The 14,671-nt window shown below is 44.9% G+C and overlaps 1 protein-coding gene across 2 annotated transcripts in view; it reads left to right on the top strand.

The window, feature by feature from the left end:
• Window positions 1-14,671, top strand: part of TNFSF8 (TNF superfamily member 8) — a 49,934-nt gene that overhangs the window by 740 nt on the left and 34,523 nt on the right. For both annotated transcript variants that reach the window (XM_032865710.1, XM_032865708.1), the window contains exon 2: window positions 9,461-9,503. In XM_032865710.1, the coding sequence (XP_032721601.1) occupies window positions 9,461-9,503 (43 nt within the window). The remainder of the gene's footprint in view (window positions 1-9,460; window positions 9,504-14,671) is intronic.

Raw genomic sequence — 14,671 nt, 5'->3', positions numbered from 1 at the left:
GGGCCAGAAGAAGAGAGGGGAGCTATTAGTATTAAGATATTAAGATTTCAATTTTGCTGGGCCGGAGAGGTGTATCAAAGAAGGAAGTGATAAGGAAATCTGATAACCGATTTGCACGCCTCAGGACCTTGTCTTCAAGGTCTGCCACCAGATTCCAGGGTTCTCTGTTCTCAGGCCGAACATTGCTCAGATTTCTGGGGCCTCCTCCGTTGCCAAGAGCTTTCACAACAAGGAACTAAGTTTCAGTGCCCGAGATGTATGAGGGAAGGAGCAAGACAGGAGGCCAGGCTTAACTCCTTAGAGCTATTTAAGCCTATAGGGAAAGTTGCAAGCTTCCTCTTGAGTCACTGTTTGGAAGAGTTTAGGATGTCAGTAGAAACCTAGGACATGGAGGCAGAACATAGAAATGCTTTTAACACCTGTTCCCTTGGAGATTGCTCAGAATACTAAAAGGACAAGCAATCAGACAAGCAATCATGGGTACCCACTGTAGAGGCAGACGGTCTCAGGAAATTTACTTTGTTTGGAGGAAATGGTACGATTTGTTGCAAAAACAGAAGAGATGAAGGAGGGCACTTCTTCATATTTTAGGAAATTGGTGTTTACAGAGAATGCGGTCAGTGTCCTTTTTTGTAGAAAATACCGTATTGATGGTATACATTGCTCATGGATTTTTTAATGAAGTAAAGTTTTTGTTAATACTGGTAATTTGAGAACTCACTCCCTCTCCATGCCCTGCCAAAGTGAGAATGTTTCTGTTTATTCCTTCCTAGCTCCCATTTTTCATTACAACCCTGCAGAACTTGTCCCAGTTTTCCTTCCATTGTCTTAGGTTGAATGTTTTATACCATATGGATTGCTGAAAAGAACAAGGCTTTAAAAGATTTTGGTATCTGTTTCTCAAGTGTCATCAGCTTTGAAATTTAAATGAAGCTTGGAGGCTCATATCTTCATAAAAGTGAAAGAAAAAAGAATTACTAACATTTGATTTGATAGTGGAAATTATGAAATGCATCCTTGAATGGGCTCATCTACAGCTACTAAGAGTAATACTCCTGAAAATATTCTAGGGCATTTTTTTTGGGGGTAGAAGCTAGATAATTTCTATAATTCTAATTTGAGGTAAACCAGAAGTATATCATTTTATAGCAATGGCCAAAGAAAAGAAATTGAAGTGGTCTTTAAGTTTTTTTAGTTAAATGTTGTAGCTAGTACTGCTAAGAAAGAGGAGAGGGAGGAAGGAAGGAAGGAAGAGGGGGGTGATGGTGAAATATAAAGCCGGATTGGGGGAACCAGGTGGTGGGTATTAGAGAGGGCACGGATTGCATGGAGCACTGGGTGTGGTACAAAAACAATGAATACTGTTATGTTGAAAATAAATTAAAAAAAAAAAAAAGAAAGAAATATAAAGCCGGAGAGAGCTCTGGAAGGGTCCTTTTTCAAGCCCATTCTTTCCAGGAAGGAACTACAGTAGATTCTTCTGGCCCATTTTTGTATATGTGGAAAATGAGGAACAGAAAGGAGAAGGGGCTTGAACTAAGTCATCCTGAGAAAGTGATGGCATCAAGACCATGCATGATTGTTTAATGAGAACAGCACTCCCTTGACTAATACAGCCAGCCAGCCACAGAAGAACTTAGAAATTTCGTTCCTGCTCCTCTCTCAAGAGCCTTATCTTCTTCTGCATCCATTTCCTTCACTTACTCCTCATGTTAGGATATAAAAAGATTCACTTCACAATCTGATTGTAGGGTTTGGTGGGCTGTGGTTTCTTTAGTCTGGCAGATATCAGTTACTTACTTAAAAGCTAAGGTTTGTTAATACTGATCGTGATATTAAGTGTTCAGTGTTTTGCACATACATCATTTCCAGTGAATTATCCAGACATTAACAACTGCAAGAGCTGAGAAGAGTTATTCCCTTGAGTTATCAAGGAAGGCTTCCTGCAAGAAAAGGGAATGCAGGCTGACTCTAGGAAAGGTAGAACTTAGGTAAATGGAGAGACCCTAACAGGACCTCTGGTAAGGAAGTTAATGGGAGAGACCCAAGAAACTTAAACTCACATCCCAATTATCAAAAAATGGAATGGGTCAATGACTACATAGCACTCTGTGTTAGGTTGGAAGGGGCAGGGATGGAGTATCATGAGAATGGTTTTACTGGCCTAAGAAGTCACAGTTCTGGGTAAGAAGCACATGAGCACAAAATTTAAAACAAGATCAGTCATAATATATAATAAGTGATGGAAGGTAGCCACATAGGGTTTCCATGACACCACAAATTAAGGAGACAGAGTGTTTTCCCAGGTTTAAGAACCACTTCACTGGAGATTAGAGCTCCAGACTGGCTTGAGAAATTTAAAGCAGGTGGGAAAGGCAAATTAGAGGAGGGGGGCACTCCGGGCCAATGGATAAGTGTGAAAAAGTGATGGAGAAGAGAAGACACAGAGAATGTAGAAAAACCAACAAAGATTACCTTGAGATTGGCCTAAAGACCAAAAGACTCAAGGTCAAATTCCTTGGGAGACACAAAGAAGAAACTTAGGTTTCAATCTCAAATATTTATTGGGCATCTTCTGTGTGTGGGACATCATTCCAAGCAATGGGGATAGAGCTTGAAAAAAGCCAACAAAATTCCCGCTTTTGTGTTTCTTATAGAACTACTTGTCTAGTAACGTCTTTAGAGTCCCTGTGGTAGTTTTTCTTAATTTATATTGAAGCCAGTATATTTATTATAAAATATTATATTCATATGGTTTAAGAAAAGTAAACATGGGAAAAGAAACTAAAACTCAATCATACCATGCCCATCCAACCACAATTCCCTCTTCCGTGAGATGACCACCATGAACAGACTCTCCCACGTCCTTCCAGAAATAAGTGTGTCTGCAAATAGATAGCATAACATGCTGTTCTATTAGACTCATAATTTTGCACCTTGCTGTATTGAGGTGACAGTGTATCTTGGAGACCCTTGCATGACAATGCATGAAAGTTTGTCTCATTCTTTGGGAGGGTCAGAAAGTATTCTGTTATACGACTGCTTCATAACTTATTTTGTCTGTGCCTAATGAAGGATACTTCTATTTTTCTCTAGAAGTTTTACCCACTGTGCACATCTGCAAGTATATCTGTAGGAAGAATTCCTAGTGAGGGGAATAGAATGTGTATTTTTCACCTCAGTAAATATCGTCAATACAAGAGATTGTACCAATATACTCTCGAGTCAGCAAAAGTCCTACCAACAAAGAGACACCTCTTCACAACCATATCGAAAGACAGAAAACTGATCTGTTATTAAGTAAGCCCAAAAGAGTACATGCATATGCATCAGGATGAAACTTCCCACAATTTGTACAGCAAAGCAAATGAAAAATAATGAAATGTGACTTATCTTGTCCAGAAAGTAGGGGTTATACAAGGAGATAGGCTGCAAAGCTGGTGGTAGAGGCATAATTTCAAGAGGCTCTAAGGTCTTCAGTCTAAGAGCCAATTCTATAAACCTAGGGACTGGGTTTATCAGTCCCTGAAAAGATTTGTTTACATTCCAAAATGTTAGAGCGAGAGTTCAGGATCATTAGGTTTTTAAGAAGACCCTTTCTAGAAAGAGAAAGCAGCTGCCTCCTTTCCCTTTGTAAGTAAAGAAAATGCCTTTAAAAACAAAAGAAAACAAACATATCCTTCCAGTGCCACTCTACATCCCCATCAAAAGTGGACTGAGTGTTCAGTTAGGCATAGAGATTGTTGGTGGCAGTGATATGGATTTTGGGTTTGCTTTGACCTTCAAAGACAATGTAGGGGTGAGTTGAAATGCCCCGTGATGCTTCTTTCTACCCACACTACTCTCTACAGTGCATTCAATTTATCAATTAAAAAAAAAAAGAAAAGAAAAGAAAACCACAGAAAGTTTTCTCAGGGGCAAGGCTTTTGCTAGGGTAGGGAGGGAGGACCCACATGGACAGAGCAGGGCCCCCGTTTTCTGACGATTCTCAAAGTAAGGCCCAAATACCCAAGAGCTTGAGTTCAGGGCAGAATGGCACAGAATGCCATCAGTGGGAGGGGGAGGAAGAATTTCTTCTTGGGATGAGGACGGGGCTTGCAGAAGAGCTAGAACAGAAGCTGAGCCTCCTCCAAGAATTAGAAGGATGTCTTACGCCTGAAGTTTTATTTTGAAAATTTTGAAACCAATAGAAACAGGATGGTAAACACCCATATAACCTCCCACCTAAATTGACTGGGTTAACATTTGCTCTATTTGTGTTCTTTTTATGTGAATGACAGTAAGGTGCAGATGGCGTGGCCTTTTACCTGTACCTGTCTCAGTACTCATCTCCTCCTTACTGCAAGGCCATTATCACGGCCAAGGGAGTCAATGTCAATTCAGTGGTTCCATCTAATAATAATGCATAGTCCATATATCAATGCCCCCTACTTGTCCAAAAATATCTTCTACAGCTGTTGTGCCTTGTCTTGATTGGGGATCCTGAATTCACCCTCCAGGCACACACCACATTTGGTTATGTCATTTTCAAGCTATAACGTTGCTATTTAATAGGTGGTCCTGGGAGCTTGTTGGAAATGCAGAAACCCAGGCCAAATCTAGACCAAATGAATAAAAATCTGCCCTTTAATAAACTCCCTGGGTGACTCCTTGCACACTAAAGTTTGAGAAGCAATCGTTTAGCAATTTCCTCTGCCATTTGTTGTTTGTTTCTCAGGATGTTGACTTTTTCAAAGGGTCCAGGTCAGTGTGCTTATAGAATTGGCCAAGTTTTGGATTTGGCTTCATATTCATCATGATTATATTCAGATGAAACTATTTTGGGCAAGAATAGTACATAGGTAATGTTACATATTATTATAGCACCTAGGGGCGTATGTCAGGTTATCCCATTATTGGTGATGATATATGGTTCCTTGATTAAGGTGGTGACTGCTGGTGAACACTTTTGTCTTTCTTACTAATAAGTAATCTATCTTAAAAGACATATAAATATCTTCCATTCCACAGTTTGGGCACAATCCTTGTCTGAATTGGGGAATGAGCCAAGGGTCAGAGAATGATGATTGCCTAAGCCTATCATTATTTCTGCATTTATTAACTGCTATTCTTCAGTAGAGAAGAGCTCTCTGTTGGAAGGAGAGTGGCAGGTGGAGCTGGGGCAGGGCTTTCTGGGTGAGGCAGAAGAGTGAGCAGAGGCACAGCCCAGAAGCAGGCAAATCCAAGTGTCAGGAGAGGAGTGGCAGGGCCAGAACAGAAGTCATCCCAGACTGCACATGGGAAGAGCAGGAAGCAGAGATAGCTGGCAAGAAGGTAGGTAAGAGAGTAGGATGCTATGTCCATCAGGAGAGTAAGAAGAAGATTTCTTAAACCCATGTATGAGCCCAGCCCGTAGGCAACCCCCGCTCCCAGTTCCTTGAGGGAAAGAAGACCTCAGGTGTTCTGATGGCCTAATGAGTAATGTCTTTAAGCCCTTGCCACTCAAAGTGTGGTGCATGGCCCAGCAGCATTGGCATCATCTAAAAGCTTATTAGTAAAGAAAAACCTAGAGGGTCCATCCCAGACCTACTGAACCAGAGTCAGCATTTTAACAAGATTCCTAGCGGGAAAAGCACTGCTTCAAGCCACTCTGTTCTAGTTTCCTCCTGGATTAACCATACCAAAACCAAGGCAGAAAAAAAAATCTCTTCTCTTGAGGATTTTCTATGACCTCCCTCTACTTTCTCATTGAGTCACGGGAGAATTTTCTGCCCCAGCTCCATCCTGCCCTACTCGAGCAAGGCAGTGTAGCATGGCATTGAAGAGCATTGCCTTCCAATTCAACACACTTGATGTGAATCTTTTCCCTGCTATCCACCATTTGTAGGACCTTCTGAAATTTCTAAGACTTCATCAGTCACAAACTCTTGGGGTAAAGACCAAGTGAAATGATGCATGGAAAGCATTTATCCTTGGAGGACTAAGCAGCCTCGTGGAGGGCTTCCTCATGCTAGCTTGAAAGTAAGGGAAACGTTCCTGGCCCCAAATCTCCATGACCCACCTTACAAGACAATAGGAAGCCAGCAAAGAAGGGGATATGTAATCGCCCTGGCGTATTCCAAATGTTGGTTGCCTTGGACCATTTTCAGTTTCAAAGGACATTTGGATCCAGAGCACACTTTGTATCTGATTTCTGCACAGCACTGCTCTGTAAAAGAAATGAGCTTTTCAAGGTATTGGGGCAAATTAAGCACATCATCAGGATCAAGAGAGTAACCAAAATAGCTATCATTTCGAGCACTTCTCAGTACTTTATATACAATATCTTGTTGTGTCTGCAACAAGCCAGTGGAGGGAAGGATGATTAGTCCTCTAATTACAGTGACAAAAAGGAAGAGGAAAACAGAGTCCTGGGCAGGGAACATGATTGCAACTGAGTCATTCCACCTGGGGACAAATAGGTTAAATGTGAGGGTTCCTCCCTCCATCCACAGAAACACTGTTGGAAATACCCATCAGACACCTGGAGTCTGAAACAAAAGAGGTACAGTGAAGGAAGTGTAGCTGGTTCTTAACCATGGAGATGAAGTTTCCTGAGCTACTTAGTGGGAGCTGAGAATGACAGCCTGGGAGGGTCCATTAGCTTGCGTCTGTGTCTATCCTACGTGCCACTGACCACAAAGACAAGTCATTGAGCAAGATGGTCCACATTTCCCCAGCCAGGACCCAGATCCCCAGGCAAGATTTGGGAGAGAATGCTAGGACTGAGAAGCACCTTGCCAAAGAGCAGTTGATGGATAGCACTACATAGTGCCTCGGGTATAAACAACTCCCAGCAAACTGTAAAAGTCACCATCTCTTCACACCCTGCCCTTCTACCTCCAAATGCAAGGATTGTTAAAGGGAGGGGAGAATGAGCATCACCAACCTTGGCCTCCTGAAGCTAGCATCTCTCTTGGGACAGTGGAAAGACCACCAGAGAATTTGAATCCGAGATCTGCCACTGACTCATGAGTGTCTCTAGTTCCTTTTCTGTTAAATTAGCCTGATGGACTAAATGATGTCTAGGTCCCTCTCTGGCTCTGCTTCCCTGATCTTTTCTACCAGAGGCAGCCAGAGGAGCTCTGGCAAACCTCATCCCAGGAGCTCTCTAAACCAGGAATAATCACATTTATGTCTTGGATGCCCTGTGCCCTTGTACTAAGATAGATTGTTTCTGACATGCTCCCGCCTAAAGTTGGCAAACCAGGAAGCCCTCCAATAACCAACAGAGGCCTTCTCTGACCCCCACAGAAGTGAGGTCCCCCTCCCAGATATTATCTCTTACAAATTTGCCACGTACACAAATTGTGTTCTGTGGGCCAGGAGCCTCAGTGACACCAGACAGCTTGTCAGAAATACAGACTCTCAAGCTCCAGCCAAACCAGCTGAATCAGAATTTGCGTTCTAACCGCCTCCCTGGTGATCGGCGTATACGCGTTAAGTTTGAGAAGGTTTATCTTGAAAGGCTCTCTTCCTTTGTTGTCCTTGCCTCAACTTGCAATTCAATTCTTATATTTATTTGTATATCTTAAATGACGGCTTTAATGACTAAGCCATAAAATCCACAGGATGTCTTCTGTGACTAACATAGTTCCTGGCACACACCAGACCAGGTGCTCATTTGACAGGTGTTGAATGTCTGACTTCCTGGTATTTCCGGGGTGGCTCGTGGAGCCTGGGATGGTCCTACTGTGCCAGCCTCCTCTCACTCTTCCTGGACACTTTCCTGGGGGTTCGACAAATTCAACCATCTTAGCACCACCTTTAAACATAGATGTTTTTCTTCATGCATTTGCACATGACACTAATTGATGATCATACTCGGTAGTAAGCTCGCTGCTCGTTAGATTTCGAAATGTTCTTCGCAGTCTCACAGAGGCAACACGGAGGGGAATTTGGTGATGTCAGGTTTTCCTATGAACTGCAGGCACAGTTGAGAGACCACAAATGCACGGTGTTACTACTCAGGTTAAGAGCTTTCAGCTAAAGCAATAAAATCATAGACTATTAGAGCCGAGAGGGAAGGAGCGTCCAAGCCAAGTTCACTTCTTTTGCCCTGAAAAACTGAAGGCCAAAAGTTAATACTGATTTCTGCCATCTGCACGGCAGGGGTATGCCAAGGCTTTGCCTTCGGGAGACTTCCTCCGTTCATTACAACACACTTGGGCTGGAGGAGGGATCCATTTATCAGAAAATGAGCCATCAGTGGAAGGCAAAGGACAGAGCCCCCAGGGAAATGGTGGAATATAAGGGAAACTGCAGATGGTCCTAGGTGTTCAGACAGAACTCTAAGGAAGTAAGATGTGCACAGATGCTAATTTCTTGCTCTGGATGTGGGAGTGATTTTCATTCGTATCAGTGTCACACCCTCTCTAGGTCTTTATTAGTATTTCAGTCCAGTGAATTACACGTGACCCCAACCCAGACAAGTCAAAAGAGAAATAAGATACTTTGTTCCGTATTGGCAAGACACCTGAGGTGCAGCTCCATGGCTGAGGTGGGGAGAAGGGGAGGGAGGCTAGGGGTGAGGACGTCCATGTTTGAGGGATTTGTGAGGGGTGAAGAATTGTGCCCATCTGCTTCTATTGCCTTCTTGCTCAGAGCACCGCAACAAGACCTCCTTATCAGTCCCTCCAGTCCCCAGCCCAGGAAGCCCCCCGTCAGAAGACAATCTACTTCTATCAACCCCTTACATATCTGTATAAATATCTCTCTGTATATTTATGTTTATTATAAAATAAATAATATGAAATATAATGTGAATTTATAAATATATAACATTTCTTTGTGCTTTTTTATGTTATATAGTTATAAATATTTGGTTATTATAATCATATATAAATTTGTAATAAGGTCCTGAGGGCAGGGACCCGATTTCATTATTTACCGTCTCGTCACAACGCTTGGCCTATAAACATTCAATTAATTCAGAATTTCCAACCACAGGAAAGGGAGAGATGTACCTTCCCAGGTATGTTTTCAGCATACTTTCACCGTTTGATGAATCAAATATGGAAAAAAACCCACATATATTTATACATTACAGTTGCTTGTTCTTTTGTTGACCGAAGGGGGGAAAATATCAAATGTGGAAGCAAAAACAAAAAGCCCTGGACAGGGCGATGAGTTTCAGATTCCGGTCCCCGGAGCTGCCAGAAACTTTTTCTTTCACCCTGCTCGGCCCCCTAGTTCCTCACCTGTGAAATGTGGATAGTAACCCTCAGACTGCGTTTCCGATAGGCAAGTTATTGAGCAAATGGACGACAAAGCCCTATGTAAACTGGGTCAGCGAATTCATTTTTTTTTTAAGAGTCAAATGGAACACGAATTCTAAATTGCATTGCGCTTAGAGGGCAGCCAAAATGGAAAGGAAAGAGATGAGTCCTTTCCACTGGATGATGATCTCATGCTGCCTCTTTTTTCCTTTCTTCTCTTCTAGGACTCCATTCCCAACCCACCAGGAAAATTCCCCCTTAAAGGAGGTAAGACCTTGGAATTGGGAGTAGATGTATATTAAATCATCCATATGACATCATAGTGGATTAACCCCCAGAAGCATCCTCGCAGTGCCCAGCAGAAAAGCCAATGGAGGCAAAGGTGGAGGCTGCTCAGAGCTGAGCTGGTGTAACTGCGTTCATCCCAGCAGCCTCCGTAGGGTACCCTGGTGCCCGCAGCTCTCTGGTTAATGAAAATTCCACCTGTGCCATAGGCCATCGCTTGGACATGGACAGGCATGCAAAGGAGAGTTGTGTTAAGAGCTTGAGATCTGGAGTCAGGCAAATGTGGTTATGAATCTTGGCTCTCTGTCCTGCCTCAGAACTTCAGTTTTTTAATCTATAAAATGGGAATAATACTACCTACCTCATGAAGGAATTGGAGAAGGCAAGTAGATCTCATCCATAAATTGCTTGGTATGGCCACTGGCATATTGTAATCATTAAGTAACTGATAGTATCCAACAGCGTTAATGAAGGTGGGGTTGTAAAAACAGATGTCCCCCTTACCCCCTACCTTTCCTACCATTGCACACACTAGTTAATGCATTGTCTCTACGAGCCCCAGAGGGGATAGGCAGAGGTAGCTTAACACTGAGGGTAACACCAGAGATCATCTGGTGAATGTTTTCCTCACACAGAAAAGGAACAGTAAGAGCCAGTAGAGTGTCATGTCCAAGGTCATATGGAGCCAAAGCCAGAACCCAGATGTCCCCATCTCTTAGCCAACGTTTTTTTTTTTTTTCCACCCCAGAACATGAACCCATCTTGCCCTATAAACTTTAGAACTTAGATAGCATTACAGCTGGATAACCGGACAGCTCAGAGAAAAAAAGTCAAAAAGAAAGGGTGGGATAGGATGGGCACCCCTCTAGAGACACCAGGGCATCTGTGGGACACAGGGTCTGAACACAGCCCTGCATACCAACAGCCTCCCACAGGGAGTTTTCTTCAGGAGGCCTTTCCTGCTATCTATCACACAGACATTTAACCAGTAGAAGCAAAAGCCGCAAACACACAGGCATTCTGGATCTTTCAAGGAAGACTAATAACTACAGCCTTGTAAAAATAGGCTATAACCTTGGCTGGAGTTACTTCACAAGTGACCTTAATTCCCATAATGCCTCTGTGGTACAGGCTAACCCTAGACTTTGAAAACCAGCAGGCACAGCTGTGGGTCCATACAACTTTATTTCTAGAATGAGGCGAGAGGCTGGCTGTGACGCACAGAGCAGACGGGAGTCTGAGAGCCCTGTTTAGGAAACAGCACAGGTTTGGGAGTCAGAACATGTAACACACGTTCTTACGGAGCTTTGCAAAACATCCCGGCACACTGAGTCACTGTCATTTTTCCTTCTCTGCTCCCACCATCCCATCACCACGCCCCCCCCCCCAAGATCTTCCAAGTTAAGACCAGAACTTCTCATGTCTTAGAGAGAGAGAGCGAGAGAGAGAGAGAGAAGGGCAGTCTTTAACAGGAACACGATTCAATGACCGGGGTAGTTTTGATGAGGCAACAGGACCCCAGAGAGTCTGGATCCCCGTTCCTGTACCTGCAGACTCCGTCCTTCACAGGTGGCCAAGCACAGAGACTCCCACTGCCGGTCTGGCCCTATGCTGGTGTTCACCAGCCCAGAGTGAAATAGGGGAAGAGAAGGACAAGGTAGCCCCTCCTTCCCATAGCCAACAACTATTTTAATGTAAGGGGTGCTCTTTTCCTCTGAAAGTACATCCTTCCTTCCCAAAAGCATAAAACTGCCCTTTCTTTTACAACATGGGGCTGAAATAGATGCAAATTAAGTTCACTTGCTTTTTGTCTGAGTTATTTTGTTTTGTTTTAATGGGCACAAGAGACAAAATCAAAAGATGCCCACTCTGCATTGGCCACTGAGTTTTCCTCTGGGTGTAAATTTCTCTGGTCCATGAAACCCAGAATTGTGGGAGCCATGGGCTAGGTCCCCCATCAAATCCCTTCTTATTTTGGCCATCGCTGTATCAGAACACGCACGAATCCAAAATCAACCCTCAGTTGGCAATTCAGCGTTTCTGCAGCCAGATTTTAGAAACGCTAACCGTCATCCCTACCAGGGCTATGAAACTTTTGTCAAGGATCTTCCCGTGCCTCGTGTGGGTTGATCCTCGCCTTGACCATGCAAGCAAGCAACGTGGGGGTTCGTATTTCCCTACCGCAGATGAGAAGCTGAGGTCCAAGCCCTCAGGGTAACTTGCCTGAGGTCACCCAAGAAGCTGATGGCAGAGCAGGGATCAGAATCCAGTCCTCTCTCTCCCCTGAACGACATGCCTCAGCCATGAGGTGTTCATGGCCAGCTGTTGTTGTGTTCCCTGACTGTCTCCTGTTTATAATATACGTCTACTTTTCCCCTAACCTGGCCAGCTGCAGACACAGTTCTAGGGCGAGGTGGAAAGAACATTGCCAAGGAGCAAGGGCTCTGGAACAGATTTTCCTGCCAGCTGGCTGTTTCTCTGGGCCAGTCTTCCGCCTCTCTGGGCCTCACCTATAATGTAGTAACAGTGTACTAAAATTAAATGAAAGGGGCTTTCCAGCTTTGACGGGTTATGACCCTCCGATTATTTTGCTCAGTATGTAAATAGAAAAGAAAAAAAGCCCAACAATAGTCTTGGGGGAATCTATGTCCACAGCCTCCTTCCCCAGTAAGCCCCTTCTAAACAGACACAAGCAGCAATTGCCCCTTTTCAAAAGCCATTGAGAGACACCTGGCAGAGGGGAGCCATCTCCCAGAAAGCCCTGGGAAGGGGCGCCAGGGGCCACATGTCGTTTGTGACTGGAGTGGACAAGGGCAGAAGCCAGGTATGGTCTAGGGAGCCCTTGGCCACTAGCAGAAGCAAATCACACACCCTCGGCAGGCAGCGGCCCAGAGCCCAGGAGGCAGGCCCATGTACACGCACGAAGTTACCCTAACACAGGACGACACTTGGCTGCACGATAACCACAGAAAAACCAGCCTGTTTTGTCATGGAAGGATTTCTTCGTCCCAGCACAAGCTCTGCAGACCAGCCAGGAGCCTGGTGACTGGCAGACTGCCACGTCACACTCATTCCACAGTGCTTAGGGCACAGTGGACCATTCTGAGTGTTCAGTAGGGACTGTGGGCCAGGAGGACCACAGGGAGGAGACCCTTGCCCCACATCCTTCTCCTCTCATCTAGAAAATGGAATTAATAAGGACCTCCTCCCCGCCCCGAGACACCATGAGGGTGACAAGGGACGGCAAACATGACCTTCATTTGCCACCTGGCTGAGCCTATGCCCCTTGGACACAGAGTCCACTCTCTTCTTTTATCCCCAAATAAAATGACTCTGTCCCATCCCACACAGGGTGAGCAACCAAGGTCGGCCTCCAGGGAGAGCCCTGGGTGGCTGGCCTTCTTCTCCTCACTTCTTACTCTAATTTTCCACTTCTGCCACATTTTGAATCTCACAGGTGCTTATGTTATGCGGCATATTTGCCCAAATCACAGAATGTAGGCCCTTTGCCTTGATTTCCCCCAGAGCTCCAACAGCACCCCACCTTTGCTAAAGCCAAGTTTGCCATAGGATTCAGGGTACTTAGCGGAGTTGGTAGGGCAGTGTCTTCCATCCCAGGGATGATGCAATTGGAGTACTAGAGCCTTCTGTTCTTGTAAGACCTCTGCTCCTCCAGTCACCGGGAATTTCTCAAAGGACAGCTTTCCCCACGGGCACTCAGCCCTCTGTCCTGTGTATTAACCCGCCCTCCTTCTACCTCTTCTTTCTTCCCCATTTTCATTCCCCACCCCCCACCCCACAAGCTCGACATTTATTTCATAGAATGGTTTTGGCCACCTTGACTGACTTGCCTGAGATTACACAGCTAGTAGGGAATCAGCCTACTAGGAGGTCTTGCCCCATTCCCTCTTAGCTTATCCAAGATTGTACTGACAGGTGCTTAGGACAACACCCTGTGCTTCCTTCCAAGACCCGTACCAGTTGGTTCCCTGGGGCTGGGCACCCTTCCAACATTATGGCTTCCTCATCACCTGTTCCCACAGCTGTTTGTTTTCTTGTTTTGGAGTCCTGCAGCAGTAAGGGTCATAAACAGTCCACGTAGGGAATTTGGAAGCCGAGAATTGAAACCCTCCCTTTGCGGCTAACGCATCATGAGGCTGGGAGATTCTTTCCCTCCCCACAGCCTCCAGCTAGAAGAAGTCAGCCTTTCCTGTGTCATGGGGTGCCCCCTCTCCACAGGTTCCTGGAGGCCCTGAGGAAGGGGAACCAGTGAATAGACCAATTCCCTTCCCTCCTCTGCAAACTTTCTCCTGAATCCAGTACCCAGCAGGAGACAGGAGCAAAGACAGAGAACAAGGTCGAACTTTGGAATACCTACATTCCGGTCCTGGGACTCGAAGCCATGCATTTTCCCTCTCAGGGGCCTGGAATATCCTGTTGTCTAAAATGTCAAGAGTGAGGAGAACCAGCCAGATGACCTGAGCTTGGCATGGATTTTGTTTTGAGGCTGACATTCCTGGAATTAAACAAATGGTGTATTTCATAGTTCTAACAATGGACAATTTTTAGATGGCTTGGCAGATTACCCTCCTCCACACCCCCTCTGCTAAAAAAGAAAATGTGGGCATTAAAAGAGATCAAGTAAGGCTTGCTTTTCATTGTGCCCGGTGAACCTACCCGCTCACAGACAATAAAAACTGCCTTTGAAGGCAATGAAACTGATCCACGGGGGACCGCTGCTCAGGATCCCCAGCTACCCCTGCTGTCCCGTCCCCACCAGGATGCCACACTGAGGGCGGAAGAGGCAGGCAGAGAAGCAGCAGCCTCCCCCATCCCCAGAACCACTGCAAACAGCAGAGACCTGCCTCATGTCTACCAGATAGAATGATCTGGTTAATGATTGCCCAATTCACCCGTTGTGGTGAGCCTTTTTTTTTTTTTTTAACTTTTCACAGCATGAGGGGGTACTTCTGCTCAGGTGGCACATTGCTTTTCAGAGAGTCACAGGCTTTAAAGAGGCTATTTGCTTCTCCATTTACTTTAAACGCAAAATGCACTCTTATACTGACTTTTCCTTAAGGCAGAGCTAACAGGAGTCAGGAATCTCTCTGCAAGAAATAAACTAGAAAAAGGGCCACTCAGAATGAAGG

The sequence above is a fragment of the Lontra canadensis genome, unplaced genomic scaffold, assembly GCF_010015895.1.
Source record: "Lontra canadensis isolate GAN:19392208 unplaced genomic scaffold, GSC_riverotter_1.0 scaffold30, whole genome shotgun sequence".
Lineage (NCBI taxonomy): Eukaryota > Metazoa > Chordata > Mammalia > Carnivora > Mustelidae > Lontra > Lontra canadensis.
This window is presented reverse-complemented; position numbering and strand designations above follow the sequence as displayed.